This window comes from Anguilla anguilla, chromosome 10, assembly GCF_013347855.1.
Source record: "Anguilla anguilla isolate fAngAng1 chromosome 10, fAngAng1.pri, whole genome shotgun sequence".
NCBI lineage: Eukaryota > Metazoa > Chordata > Actinopteri > Anguilliformes > Anguillidae > Anguilla > Anguilla anguilla.
Genome location: NC_049210.1, coordinates 22473281 through 22489229, shown reverse-complemented (window position 1 = coordinate 22489229; position 15949 = coordinate 22473281). Strand labels below are relative to the sequence as shown.

At 39.1% G+C, this 15949-nt stretch overlaps 1 protein-coding gene across 5 annotated transcripts in view; it reads right to left on the bottom strand.

Moving 5' to 3' along the window:
- LOC118206226 (astrotactin-2-like) overlaps positions 1-15680 on the bottom strand; it is a 466985-nt gene extending 451305 nt beyond the window's left edge. The window contains exon 1 of one of the 5 annotated variants that reach the window (XM_035378599.1): positions 14993-15680. In XM_035378599.1, the coding sequence (XP_035234490.1) occupies positions 14993-15380 (388 nt within the window). In that variant the 5' untranslated portion in view covers positions 15381-15680. The remainder of the gene's footprint in view (positions 1-14992) is intronic. The other 4 variants (XM_035378597.1, XM_035378598.1, XM_035378596.1 and 1 more) reach the window with 4 other exon arrangements.
- Positions 15681-15949: the final 269 nt, after the last annotated feature.

Sequence of the window (15949 nt, the reverse complement as noted above, 5' to 3'; positions counted from 1 at the left end):
GGATGGACAGGCAGATGGATGGACAGGTAATCATGACATGTTCACTGTTTCAGTGCCTTTAAAGAGACACAGAACTTTACTCTAGGGTGGCCCTCAAATACTCAAATCTGGCCCTCAAGACCAGTCACATAATGATGTTTTTGACTACCTTGAGGTTAATTGATTGATTACCAGTACAATTACAAAGTCACCAATTGCCCAGAACCCCTTCTCATTTAGTTTCCCAAATCATGATTCTTGATTAGACAGAAAGAATTGAAAACCATGACTGGCCTCGAGGGCCAGATTAGAGTATCCTTGTTTTTGTTCATTTGAAGAAGTCAACAAAAGAGAGCTTGCAAGCGAACTCAAGCAGCAGCTCCTGAGAATACATCTCAAATTTGCTTTACAAATCAATGATTTCCAATATAAGTTCCTCTAGAGCTGTAGTTGTACTAACAGTGAAGAGGACTGGCAAACAGCTGGATTATCTGATGATGTGACTAGCAGTCTCGAGAGTGATGTTCAAATTCACTCTTCCCAATCGACAACTTCATGTTGCACGGCATGAGGTTTTCTTTACATAATGAACTTCCGTGCTGTTCCATGAATTTGTGAGGGAAAGTGAAAGAAATTTCTACCTTTAGATTGTCTCTCCAATAAATCATACTATGCTTGAAAAGCTTTTACTACTTCCACCATTTATTCTGATATCTTGCTTGGGTCCTTGAATTGTCCTATTCAAAGTGTTCATTTGCTCAGTGAGGTCGACCATAAAAGCCAGGCCCAACAGCCAGTGTTAGTCATTTAAATTTGTTGGTGTTTTTACCTTTTCAGAGAATGTCTTTATTGCATGGCTCAAATTAAAATAAAAATGCTTCAGCGTAGTGCCACAACTCTGCAGTTTTGGCACAATGACTTGAGATCACTTGAGTTCAAACAGAAAAGCCATACCATTTATCGAAAAAAAGCGCAATATGAGATATTTAAGCTCTGATCATCAGTTTTAATCAATAAAATATGGGTGTGCATACTGCCATTTAGCTAAAATACATGGAAAGCAGGAACTTTCATTAGCATGATGCTAAGGAGAACTCTTTCTGCATCTTAAGATGCCAACATAGCTGTCACCCTGTTAAATATAGCTTTATTTGATATAATAAAATCTATGTCTGGAACAACCATATTTGAAATGTTGATGCTAATTCTATTGCTTCTGGAAGGGGGTAAAAAAGGATGGAGAAAAATGTATTTGAAAAATAGATTCAGCCATTTTTACAATTAAAGTTTCCCTCAGAAAAACAGATCAAAAACTGCCTTGGGTTAGGCCTGTAGGGAGCCAATCGGGTATTCCTGTAGATTAAGAGCTTCTCAAGCCTATTCATTTCCTTTATGTGGAAAAAATATCTTGTTGGATTCTTGAACATTCTCCAGGAAAGTGGTGCAGTGTTATAGTCACCAACCTGTATGAGATAATGAGTTTGAAACAGGTATTTTTTTTTAATCATAATAGCTAAATTTCTTAACGTTACTATTAATTTTACCATTGCTACCACTGCACTATTGTCTTCCTTCAAAAACAATAAATAAAGATTTTCAAATATCCCATCATGGTTTGACTGATATCCATAGAAAGCAGAAATATTTTATAGACCAAGTTCTCTGGAATTGACAGTCCAATTTCAAGGACCCATTGGTCAATTCAATTACTGGCAAAGGACAAGGCTTTGGAGTATGTTTCTCATTTACAACCCGAAGAGTAATAACTTCATAAATTACCAGGAGCTCCACTGGGCTTTTGATAAGCGCAGGCAGGCCGTGGAGCGCAATGCAGTTTCACAAAAAACGCCTCAGCCACTTTTTGCTAGAAAGTTCACGACTTGCAAGTCCCAGCAGCGATCACGAGGAGATGGGTGAGCTCAGAAGGGTTGGGCAGCAAGTCCCACAGTTGTTGCTAGTCTGCACTTGAGAGATGTAATGTTACTCTATAAACCTGTGATTACACCATAGCAACACCCCCCCTTCCACCGCCACCCTTCCTCCCCCTTCAAGGCCAGGCCTGTCATTAGCCTGTGCCATCAGGAAAAAAAAATTGCCCTCAGCAAAATAAAGTACACACAGTTTTACTTGCCACAAACACTCACACAATAAACACAGTCTACAAATCTGACAGCTGTCAACTGAAGCAACACAGCCTGTACCCTCCCTGTCTGTACACAACTGACTATAATGACTGCGTATATACTATAGATCAGGAAATATCAGTAACAATTCAGTAGTCCGGTTGCTCAGTACTGTTATCATTTTGCATTTTGGACTACCAAACTCAATATACTGTCAATATAAATACCAAGAGGCTACCATGAAATGCGTCTTATGTTTTTATTTATTTTCTAGCTATGTATGAACGTGGTTTGCAAAAAAAAAAAAAAAAAAAGTAATTTCATGTTTTCAAGCATACAAGAATGCCCCATTACTCACGCATACAAAGGTACTGCTTATAACAGGGGTGACATAGCTCAGGAGGTAAGAGCGGTTGTCTGGCAGTCGGAGGGTTGCCGGTTCGATCCCCCACCCTGGGAGTGTCGAAGTGTCCCTGAGCAAGACACCTAACCCCTAATTGCTCCCAACGAGCTGATTGGAGCCTTTCGCCGTTGGCGTGTGAGTGTGTGTGTGAATGGGTGAATGAGAGGCATCAACTGTAAAGCGCTTTGGATATATATACAGTGAGCTCCAGAATTATTGGCACCCTTGATAAAAATGCTAAACTAAAAAATATAGTTATTGACATAAGCTTTATTTTCCAACATCCGTAAACTAGTGTGCTTGATTAATGATTCATTGGAATCAACCAAAGTCTTAAATAAATAAAAAATTATATATATATATATACATATATATATATTTCCCCAAAAACAGGTTCCACAATTATTGGCACCCCTGGTTTAATACTTTGTGAAAACACCCCTGGCAAAGATGACAGCCATGAGTCTTTTCCTATAATTTGTGATAAGGTTAGAGAACACATTTGGAGGGATTTGTTGATTTCACTTAAGCCTTTCTGTTTAGATTTTGATGTATGCTTGGAGTCATTGTCCTGCTGGACAATCTACCTATGACCAAGTCCTAGCTTCTTAGCAGAGACAACCAAATTTTCTGCCAGAATTTCCTGGTACTTTGTTGAATTCATTGTGCCATTGATCTAAAATAGTGTCCCGGGACCACTGCCAGCAAAGCATCTCCAAAATATCAATGACCCACCTCCATATTTGACAGTAGGTATGAGGTGCTTCTCCTGTATGCATTCCTCTTTTGCCGCCAAACATGTCAATGGTGTGTATGGCCAAAACTTTCAATTTTGGTCTCATCTGACAATAGCACTCTCCTCCAGTCATAATTCCAATGAGGTTTGGCAATTTTTGGTTTTGTTTATTGTGCTCAGTAAGGGCTGTCTTCGTGCCACCCTTCCAAAGAGTTAGTTGGTATGGAGGTGCCATTTTATGTTTTTTTAGACTTGTTTACCGCAAGAAACAAACCAATCTCTGCAATTCTTAAGCAGTGATCCTTGGGTTATTAATGGCCTCTTTCACCATCTTCCTCACTGTGGGGACAACATGCACTTGCTTCCTCTTCCTGGCAAATCTGCAACCATTCCATATGTTTAACACCTTTTTATTATTGCCCTTACAGTGCTAAATGGCATGTTTAACTGTTTATATCTTTTTTTGTACCCATTACCAGACTTGTGATGGTAAATTACCATCGGTCTCTTCTGAATTGACAGTTATTTGGCTTTTTCCATGCTGATGGATGACAAACAGATTTTGTATGCTTGTTACCTCATTTTTATTCTCTAGTGAAACTGGAAGTGATGGAATGACACAATATAGTTCCTTTAGACTGAGATTAACTAAATTAAGTAAAATTGTATTGCCAATTTCATTTTGTTTGATTTTACTTACAATAATTGTTAGGGGTGCCAATAATTATGGCACCTATGGTTTTCAGAAAAAAATAGATTACTTAATAAAAAAACATTAAAGCATGAGAGTAAATGTATTGAAATAAAAGTATATAGTTTTCCCCTATGATTAAACATAACATATAGATTATTATTTGTGTCATTTATTATATGCAGCCTTTTTTATTCATTTTTGTTAAGGGTGCCAATAATTCTGGAGCCCACTGTAGATAAAAGCACTATATAAATGCAGTCCATAAGTTATCAATCAAAACTTGCAAAATCTAATCTTGTCATTAAAAGTGCTATTATAAAAATGAGGCCAAGTTACAACAAACAATAAAATAATATCTTAGCTCACAGAGAATTAAACAAGCTCTATTCCAATGCAATGCCACCCAATTTTTCGTAAATTATTTCAAATAACCTGGCCTTGTGTCTTTTCATCTTACCATCTGAAGAGAATGTAGAATGTGGTCAAGCAAGCAGCTTAGACAACTGTTTCACCACATATTTTAAGTTGATGAAGTCTTTTACTAATAAGTGTGTGTGTGCGCGTACGCGCATGTGTGTGTGTGTGCGCGCACTCGTGTGTGTGTGTGTGTCTTTTCAAAAACCAGACCGACATCTCATTTTGCATAGACCCATCATCTGTATTGCATATCACATTTTAAACATGATTTTAGACTATTTTAAAAACAGCTATACATTAGTACAGTGCTGCATTACATTACATAACAGGCATTTTGCAGATGCCCTTATCCAGAGTATTTTGAATTTTTGCTTAATATCCGTTTATACAGCTGAACACATACTGAAATGATTTATGTAAAGTACCTGGCTCAAGGGTACAACAGAAGGGTCTTGACTGGGAATCAAACCTTAAGGCCAGTTTCCTATGTGAGTGAAGTTCACAATGGAATTTTGCCTACACACACATGCACACAAGCTCACTCATATGCACGCACGCACACACACATGGTGCCAGCCTGTAGCCTATCACAGCATATTCTGTTCAATCAAGTTTAAAACATATATTTAAAAGTATGTGTGAACACAATTAATGAATTTGTTCCAAAAATTTTTTTATTTTTTTTTTAAACATTAGTTTTAACTTAAAATACTCTGTAAGTATACTCAGACATCATCCAACAGTTTCTTTATAGAGCCAAAAACCATTCACCCCATTGGTGATTTAGTTTGGTGTACGGAGTGTGCGGTGCCACAGAGGATTGTTTTTAGCGTCATTAAGTCATTATTGTTCTATTGTTTCTCTGCACTGATTTTACATAAAGACAGCGCATTCTGTAAACCAACATTGGTTACAGCGGTTGCTGTGTATGTAGTAAATCAGTTTTTTCTGGGAACATACAGGCACACCAATGGCTGATAATAATCACCCTACAGAGCTTTTCAAGATAGGTGCATCTTCAGATATAATGCAACTTCAAAACTGGTATACCTTACTGTATATGGTGAGGGCATTAGAATAGGTGTTTACCACCAACACATGTACACAAATAAAACACACACACGCACACAGGCACACACACAGGTACACACACACGCACACAGGCACACACACAGGTACACACACACTCTCATACACACAGTCACACACAAATATACACATTCGTCTACCCGATAGTGTAAAAAATGAAAAAGCTATCCGTGGTGGTCCGCTTTATAAGTGCAATTAACCCGGATCAGCCATCTCTCACAGGTCTGGCATTTTCACCGCCATTTCATTATCATTGTGCGTAAGACCCCTCACTTAAGATGCACATAAGGCACAGCCTTGATTTCCAGAAATGAGAATATTAAAACACTAGCTAAGTACTCAGCACATTCACTAAGAGAGGTCAAGACTGCACATCTTCACTGTTGGGTTTTGAGACACAAAGGGATACAGCTACTAAGACAAAACACTGTGGTGGTTCATGCTTATTGAACAACAGGTTTAAAGGCTATCCACACTTTTTATTACACCATATTAACTACTGATTCACTAAAGTACTTATGCAAATCAAGTAACAAGCAAGCAATCTGAAAAAATCTAGCAAGCAAAGTTCAGACATTTCGTCCATCGCATTGAGGCTTCATCTTCTCGAATGCATTAGTTTGCATTTTCCATCTCATCTCAGTTGCCTGAGCATACATTTTTTTCTTTAATTCAAAAGTCGGTCTTCATTTCACGTTCTCAATGCACACAAACAATAAAAGTTTATATATGGACCTCACTGTGTGCCCCATTGTCATGCTGAATCAAGAAAGGGCCATCCCTAAACTGTTGGGGAAGCACAGAATCATCTAGTATGTCAATGTATGCTGTAGCGTTAAGATTTTCTTTCACTGGAACTAAGGGGCCTAGCCCAAAACATGAAAAACAGCTTCAGACCAAAGGGGAGTCCAGATACTTTTAGTCATACAGTGTATCATCCGGAAGAACAATATCTCTTTTCATTGCTATGGGGATGATACCCAATTCTGCTTCCCCTTGAAACCCAATGATTTTCACTCTCTGCAGAGCCTAAATGACTGTCTGATGGAGATTAAGAGCTGGATGGCTAACAATTTCCTCCAAATAAACGTCTCCAAATCTTAAGTAATTTTATTTGCCCCACTAAATCCATTAACAGCCTTGGTGAAAATTTAGGTCATCTCTCTTCACAAGTTAAATCACTATCTAGAAATTTGGGGGTTATCTATGATTCTGATCCCCTATTTTAAGGGCAGATAAACTCTGTTGTCAAAGGGTGCTTCTTCCAGCTCAGAGCAATCCCTAAGGTCAAATCATTTCTCTCCTTCCGTGATTTAGAGAAAATCATCCATGCTTTCATCTCTTCTCAAATAGATAATTGTCTTTCTATGCTGGTATCAATAAGTCACTCTTGTCTTGTCTCACTCTTACAGCTAATGCAAACTGCCGCTGCTAGATTACTTATTGCCGCTAAGAAGAGGGACCACACCATCCCTTTTTTAGCATCCTCGCATTGGCTTCCAATCTAATTTAGAATCAATTTTATGGGTTTAATTCTTGTTTTTAAAGCACTCAAAGGACTGGCTCCCTCTTATATTACCAACCTACTTCGCCCTCACGCCACTGAGGATGCCCAACCAGTAGCTTCTGGCTGTTCTGCTGTTTCAGTTAAATCTCAAGGGTGACTGTGCTTTTGCATTCCAGCTTACCACTTCAACATCATGTCTGCCCCTTCCACCACTCTAGTTAAATCATGACTTAAAACATACCTCTTTGCCCTAACATTTCCAAATGTTCAAATGTTTTGTGTTAAAATTTTCTTTGTTGTCCTGTATGTTTGTTTTATATTTACTTTGCATGCATGTATTTTGTACAGCACTTTGGTTCAACAGTTGTTTTAAATGTGCTTTATAAATAAAATTTACGTACTTACTTGGGGTTCTTCCACCATAATGCTAAAATGGGCTATACTACAAAGCCTTACGGTGAAGCCACACTATACGCGGCCCCGCCGCGCAGCAGCGCCGCCTCCATTCATTTTCAATGAGAGGTGGCGGCGGGTGGTGGCCAGACCCCGCAAGGCATATTGGGATTGCCGGCGACGCGGCGGGAGGCGGCGAGGCCGCGGGGGAGATGGCAAAAATTCAACTTTGACCCCCCCGCCGCGTTGTGGTAACCAATCTGATTTTATCTAATGATCCGTCAAGTAAATTGTCCCTATTTTTTTCTCATTTTAGTTCCACATTCTATCGTTCCACAATGGAGGACCTAACTCATAATTTCCGTATCTCCGACAGAGACATTGATAAGAGGAATGCAGCGTGGAGAAAAGTCTCTGCAATGTAGTTATCGCCGTTAGCTACTATCACTGTCCAGTCTGAATAAAAATCATTTTTGCAGTAACCTAGCTCTGAAAAATGTTAATAAGCTGCCTAGCTAGGCTGTCTAATGTCTAGCTATAGTGAGTAACAACAAACAATAAAAATAAAAAAAATCTTCCTAATGTATTAGTTGCTAGTTGTTCGTTTCTACCAGCCACCTAGCTAGCTAACCAGATATAACTTTGAAGGCATTATCTGGCTAATTAGCCAGACAATATTTTTGTTGTTGGTTGTTACTCACTAGCTAGACATTGAACAGCCTAGCAAGGCAGCTGACTAACATCTTTCAGATCTAGGTTACTGCAAAAATGATTTTTATTCAGACAGGACAATGAATATGAAACACGATATTAAACCCAGTCAACATTTAACGAACACAACTGTCAAAAATAGGTGACAGGCCCACAAACAGCCGATTGTGGGGACGCGGCGCGGCGACAGGCGGCCGTCGCCGCGTATAGTGTGGCTTCATCGTTACTTCTCATTTTGAATACTGCCCATATTTTAATACTTACAGTTACAAGCTGTTAGAACAGGCTTCCGCATATAAACTTTAAGTTTAGAACACTGAAAATGTAATAGATTAGTGACTGGATTTCCCTAGCAATTTTTATTATTATTTAATTTTATTTATCACAACAGTATCTAATTGGTACTCAGGAGAGTCTATTCAGTTGATGGTGCATGCGTGTAATTTGGTTTACAAAGTGTAGCCTACTTTTGAGGAGAGATCACAGTTCTGAATGCAGCATTTCATTTTGAAAGAGATTTCAGGAGTTTTCCCAAAACAGTTGACTATTTTATGCTTATAGCTTTGGGAAAATGAGTAAGATTTCTAGGAAACATACATAAACAACTGAAAAAAAAACAGTACATGGAAACATACACATTATTTTACAAGGGACTCATTTTAATTTTGTGCAGGTAAAATGACTAAAAAGAAGCCATTAAGTCACAGACGAGATCAGGTGGATGACCGGCAAATTGACCTCTTCAGTATTTTCTGGAACAGCTTACTATCCCAATTCATAGAATTGTACCATTTCAAATGAATGATTTTATTTTATTGTATTAAAGTAACATGGCAATTGCATTTCAAAATATTTGTCTCCATTCAATGAAATAATCTGATTAAATTAGATCAAAAACAAATATGCAGAGGCTGTATAATATATAGCCTAATTTTTGGTGTCGATAGTGCTCTCTTGTTAATACAAACACAACTGCATTTAGAAGCAGAAACAAGCACATACAGGTTAACCTCATTATCTTCAGACTCAATTATTAACTGCAAAGTATGCAGCCTACCAGTCAATTAGCAGTCGATCGTTTTGTTTTCTTCATTTCATGCATAGCGGAGTCAGTCTCAGTACAAAGATGCAGAAGCAGGAGTGTAGCACAGCACAGGGAAGAAAACTAGCACAGCCATAGTTCAGAGAAGCAGCACAGTCACAGCACAGAGAAGCAGCACAGCCACAGCCAAGATAAATAACACAGCCATGGGCTAGAGAAGTAGCACAGCTATAGCCAAGATAAATAACACAGCCATGGGCTAGAGAAGCAGCACAGCTATAGCCAAGATAAATAACACTGCCATGGGCTAGAGAAATAGCACGGCCACAGCCCAGAGAAACAGCACAGACACAACCCAGATAAATAGCACAGCTATAGTCTGGAGAAGCAGCATAGCCACAACCCAGAGAAATAGCACAGCCACAGCCAGAGAAGCAACCAAATTACAGCCCAAAAAATATCACAGCCACAGTCTGGAGAAGCAGCACAGCCACAACCTAGAAAAACAGCACAGCCTATAGAAATAGAACAGCCAAAGCAACAACATCAGTTACTTGGACCGGACATTACATCATGCAGTCAGGACATCAAACCGGACATGTAAAAATAATTTGAAAACCAGACAAAAATCGGACGTCTAGCAAATCTATGTCCTGGCCATACAGCATGATCTACCTCAAACTCAGTGCACAATGCTGTAGTTGCATTTTTCATTTTTAGAAAGCAGAGCAGTTGCCTTGATCCTCATGTTAATAATGATGATTAATCTCATTAGGGACACACCATGGCGTAACCTAATATGGCTGAGATTCACTTACTGTAAACAGGGGACAGTGGAAGTGAAGGACAATGTTCACTTATGTTCCCATACAAGCTCTTAGACTGTCAGTACCACACAGTTATATGGAATAATGTAATATAAATATCAGTGTGTTCTATCTCCTCAGGGATGGCCAATGTCAAAGTTATCATAGTTGTTGTTGTTATTGTTGTTAAATAAAATTATTATAATCATGATTCCTTAAATACCAAAGTATATTCCCTGTTTTTACAAGTTTAGGGAGGCAGAGCCTTATGTGGGTGTATGTCCATGTGCACATGAATATCAGACTATATACATTTTTCATCATTTTAAGCACCCTACATTCAATATAGAACATTTAAATTCAGCCATAAACTGGCAATGCTAGTGCCTCGACTTCCAAAATTTCACACAACAGCCCCACATGAATAGAAGACATGCCACTTTTCTAAAAAAAATGTGTGTACCATCTCTCTTACTCTAGCATTGCTCAAGAGCATAGTGATGTTTGCTCCCTTTGTACTGACAGAATTCAAGGAGAAGGTTTTTCCATAAAAATGAATTCATTAGAAAACCCAAAAAGAAAAGGCACAATGAGGCTTGCCTTGAAATTCTAGAAATTTCCTCAGAAATGACAGTTCTGGCAAGTTTACATTTCTCCTCTGTGATTGAGTAATAAATAGGGCTGTCATTTCATAAACACTCTCCCTCCTGCATCACCGGGCCACTGACAGAGGGAAACAATACTACAGTTACATGTCTTAGAAAAGGCTCCGACAGCTAGTGTAATCCTCAGTCACATTTTGTTTGTGCTCAAAGGTACCCAGCTCCCCATCCGAACAGGCTCTCAAAGTCTCTCTAAAATCCATGTGACATAGGTTAGCCACCCCATGTTATTCCACAAAGTCATTTACAGAAAATAAAAACCCTATACATGGTAGTTATTTTAGACATTTAAAAGTTAATAACTTAAATAAATTTAAAGAATCCTACTACATCTCGTATTAAAAACCATACGGTGAGGGCTATAGTGTTGTAATGACCTTAACATTATGTTGTATTATAAGTATGGTGCCTGTTTGGGCATTTGGCACATGTAATACCTGCAACGTTTCCTTTTGCATATCTGCACAATCATTGTAAAAAAGTATATATACGGTGAGATCCATTATGTTAGGGAGACAGGCATTTTTCCTTGATATGCCTCTGTACTCCACGATTGTTTTTTTTTTGTAATCAAAAATTTCACGTGGCAAAAGGGCAGATTCCCAGCTTTTATTAAAAGGGTATTTTTACACATTTCAGTTTCACCATGCAGAAATTACAGTTTTTTTACACATAGTTCCGCATTCAGGGAACCATAATGTTTGGGACATATTTTTGTTAACCTTTTTATTTATATAGGGTAGGTTGACTGAATAGATTGAAGTAGCCTAACCTACATGTTTTTGGATTTGGATTGCGGGATGAAACCAGATTACCCAGAGGACACCCACACAGGCACAGGGAGAACATGCAAACTCCACACTGAAACTCCTTGGCCAGGATTTGAACCCAGGAGCTTCTTACTGTGAGGCGGCAGCGGTATTCATTGCACCACCATGCCGCCACATATTAGTGTCATGTAAATGAAAGTAGTCATATATTTAGTACTTTGTTGCATATCCTTTGCATGCAATGACATCTTGAAGTCTGTGACCCAGAGACTTCAGCAGGTGCTCAGTATCTTCTATGGTCATGCTCTGTCAGGGCTGTACTGCAGCCACCCATAGCTCCTGCTTGTGTTGGGGGCCTTACGTTTTCAGCCTTCAGCATATGAAACACATGTTCAAATAGATTCAGATCAGGTGAATGACTTGGCCGGTCAATAATTTTCCAGTTGTTGGCTTTGAAAAGCTCCTTTGTTTGTAGTTTGGACCCATTTGGTTGAACTTGGGAAGATGCATCTTCAGAATTAATTCAGCTGATTCTACTTATCAAGGTCTTGATTGAAGAACATGATTAGTTAATTAGTTGAATCGTGTCATAAATGCAGCAGGAGAGATACATTAAACACTGTCAAAGGTCAAATATAGAATACAGTACAAAGGGTAGGCTAGTAGGTTTTCATCATATACAACTGTGTCCTGATCAGTCAGGGAGATGTGAAGACCAAAATAAATGTACCCCTTTTTTCCCCAAACTCAGTTGCTCCTAAATGTAACCCGTGTAATTGTGGATGTTTTGATACTGCTCTCTGCCTTCGAGAGCCTGTGCTAACTTAAATCAGGTTCTGATTATATAGAACATTTCCCTGACCCAGTTGGGTAATAGGAGAAGGCAGCTAATTTGCATTGTGGCTTGATGAGAAAACGGCAAAAAAGTTATCTCAATATAGACATAAGCTAACAAGTGCAATAACCCTGGATTCAATACAATCACAACATGCTTTGCAATGAATTTGAGAGTACTTATTTAGCTGTTATAGCACACAAAAGTCTTTAATTAATTTTTGCAACTAAAGTGTTATGCAACTGCATATATTAAACATCCTATTGCTGAAATCTGTTGTTGAAGCTGAAGGACAAACAAAATGTTGCAGCATCGATCATACTGGATCACCAGTATTAAAACAGACTGATTTGTTATGGTTTATTATTTTACTGCCCACCTATTCATATCAATTTTGTATACCTGCCTCCTTCCATGAACTTATTTTCCTCACAATAATGTGTATAAAATATAAAAGTAATAAAACTTCCATTTGTGGTTGTATGAATCTTTAATAAATGGTTGGAGCATAAAAAGCTTTTGTCATAAAGCCTCTCATGAATGGGCCTGAACCTTTTATGAACAGGTAACCCAGAGAATGCAAACTCTCCACCTCCACTCAAGGTCTGCCAAGATTTCCATGGTATAAGCCAATGCAATAATAAAATAAAATGATGTTTTATGACTTTTTCATTTATGTTCTCAATGGAGAATATGAATAAAATTAGGTAATATGCATAGTGGTTGTGCATATTGAGCAATATAATTGTGTCCAAAAGAAATCTGAATAATAATATAACAAGAAGGCCTGAAAGCAGCCCTCTGGGCCATGAGCTCTATACAGGTAGAGTCTTTCAGAGTTCACCCATCTGCAAAGTCCATGGCCTCACTGACACAGCTGTTTCTGAGCTACAGTAGTTTGAAATCATTTGTTTAAGCTACCACATCTTTCAAAGAAGCAGGAGGAACATTGACCCAATCAATGCCCCTGAAATAAGCAGTCCATTGTCATGCCAAAGAAGGAGGTTGCGAGAAAATAAGATGGAATGTGAACAATTTTGTTTGCAGCGGAGCAAATGCATTCCCTATTTCTGAGAGGCAGGTGCTCAGGGCTACATGCTAACCTGAGAAATGGATTCCACTGACAGATTCCGAAAAAAGGGAAGGACAGGATGTGACCTGATAGGCACACTGGTGGAAATGACGTCATGGCACTTCATGCTTTATAGAAGGTTGGCTAACAAGATCTATGTTTAAAGATAAAAGGAGAGTAGAAATGCAGTCTGTAAAGTGCATTTAACTTCACCTCAGGACATGAGACAGTTGACACAGACACACATACACACCTCCCCCATGCTGGGATCAAACTGGCCATCTGCACAACAGCCCTGAGGAACATTCAAATATTTCAACATGGAATTACTCCATATCAGCCAAGGCACAGTCGCATTCCACGAGAATGGTAAAAGAGCAGTTACATTCCACAAGAATGGTAAAAGAACAGTGGTCGATCCGATGATTTTCACAGTCACACGACTACATTTCTAGGAAGAAAAAGGGTAACAGCACTGCACTGTGCTGCCAACTCTGTAGGGCATTTGTAAAGGAAATTTTGTCTTTCCAGCAGGACTGTAAACATGTGAGAGTCATGGACACAATCATTTTCCCCAGCCTCTGAAGGGGCAGAAAAAATGTGTTTATGTGTTATGTCTGAAAAATTCACACAGATCTAGAAAATCCCAAAAAACTGAATCTATCACTCCACAGAGAAAACCAATGGTAATAATTTTCAATGATCTCTTTAAAATATGATGACATTCTCCTTCATTACAGAATTCACCAGAAAAGGTACAGAAAGCACTACATTTGTTCTACCTCCCTCCGTAACCTGCTCTCTGATGATATTTTTCCAGTCAGGGTACAACTTAAAACTTTGAAACATAATCATCAACAATCTAAAATACTCAAAATACTCAAAATAATAATAATAATAATAATAATAATAATAATGATAATAATAATAGGCTTGTTTAAAAAATATTAGGGTAGGTACAGTTTAAGGAAATATAAGGTCTATAAATCACTTGTATCAGTGCTACCCATTTCATTATAAAAGTGCCAGTCAGGACATTACAAATTTTACTCAAAAGTGTAGGATAGATGTCGAGGAAATCAAAGACGATTTGCTTGAAGGACGAAGCAGCCATACTCATATCATTCAAAATCACATAGTTCTGTTTGGGTATACACTCGCGACATTAATATCTATTAATAGAAATGTATAGGACATTTGCATGTGGTGTTTTTTAAACGCTGATCCAGAGTCAATGCAATTATATTGGGCGAAAGAGATGTCCACGAAAGATGTGTTTAAAAGAGCAGAACTGGCGTTTTCACTGGATGCAAAAAGACGTTTTCCTCTGACTGGAGATTATCGGACGCTCAGTATGGTTCAAACGTCGTGTTCGGGTTTATTTTCCTAGTAGCACCGTTTGAAAGCTTCTTCTAACCAAAACATGCTAAGTTCGGAGCAGTGTGGACTAACTAAACAGGAAAGAACTGAAAGAAAAGGGAACTCGAGCTGATAAACTGTGGTGATCTTCACTGTTTCCCAATTTGAAAGACGATAAAATGGTTTGCAAAGATGACAAAACATTAAAGCTAGATAACTGTTCAGCCAGTCCACCTCGTAGACGAATACACAGTGAAAACCAACGTGGTAGCCTATATATTAGCTCTTTTTACGCACAATGTACTACAAGGGAGGTTATCTTTGGCTGACTGGACTGTGAAAGATCCAGTCAGAGAGAGAGAGTCATGAATACCGCAAGTACAGTAAAGCTTACCAAGCGTGAAGTACGGCAAAGCAGTGTTGTCGAGGTCATCCAAAACAGATATTCTTCCAGGTACGTCTGTCCTGACGAAGAGCAGGAGCTGAGACTCCCCTCCTCCCCCGCCGCCGCCGCCACCAGTACCACCATCGACACCTCCTCCACCTCCACCACCAGCCACACTCCCCGAACCTCCACCGGTAAAACTGAACTCATTTTCCCGGAGAACGGGCAGTGTAGACACTGTTACTGTTTTAACCTCGCACGGGCTCTCCACGCCGTTTTCCTTGTCCCTCTCCCCGAGCATTCCTGTTCCCCGGCTTCTCTCCGTGGCTCCCGTCCCCGTCAGTAAGACCCCGAGCAGAAAGAGGGCACTGAACGTTGGCATCACACTCCTGTCCATCCCGTCGGCTGCGCGCTGCTCTCCCGCTTTGGATGAGTCTCATATATGGCTAGAGCGCTTATACTACACCATTCGCGCTAAGAGGCGCGTCCGTCCAGGAGGCGGCAGTACAGGTGAATTTAGGGAAACCGAATCATTTCTCCTCCCTTTCCTCCAAACTGTAATTTCAAAATATGCTAAGGACAGTGATTGTTGCCTGGGATGCGGATGAGAAGCAAATATTGCCTAGAATAGAATAGTGTTGCATAGTTCTGTGCGCAGTTAAAATAAAATGTACTGCATTTCGTATGCAATACTGCGTTGAATTAAACGGCATTCGTGCACCAAGTGACGTAGCCTAAGGTAAATACACTTTATAACTTCTAGGTAAATATCGGATTGCTAGCAGCGCTCTTATAACGAGCATCCTCTAGTGCCATCGCGCTTGTTCAATTTCAGAATTAATAAATATTTACACATAAAGCATAAAGATTTCTGTTATCTGGTACATTTGCAGGCAAACCCCGCGACTTACGCTCACGTGGGATGGTATTCAGTATTTCAGTTTGTTATTTTGTAAGAAATCCCGT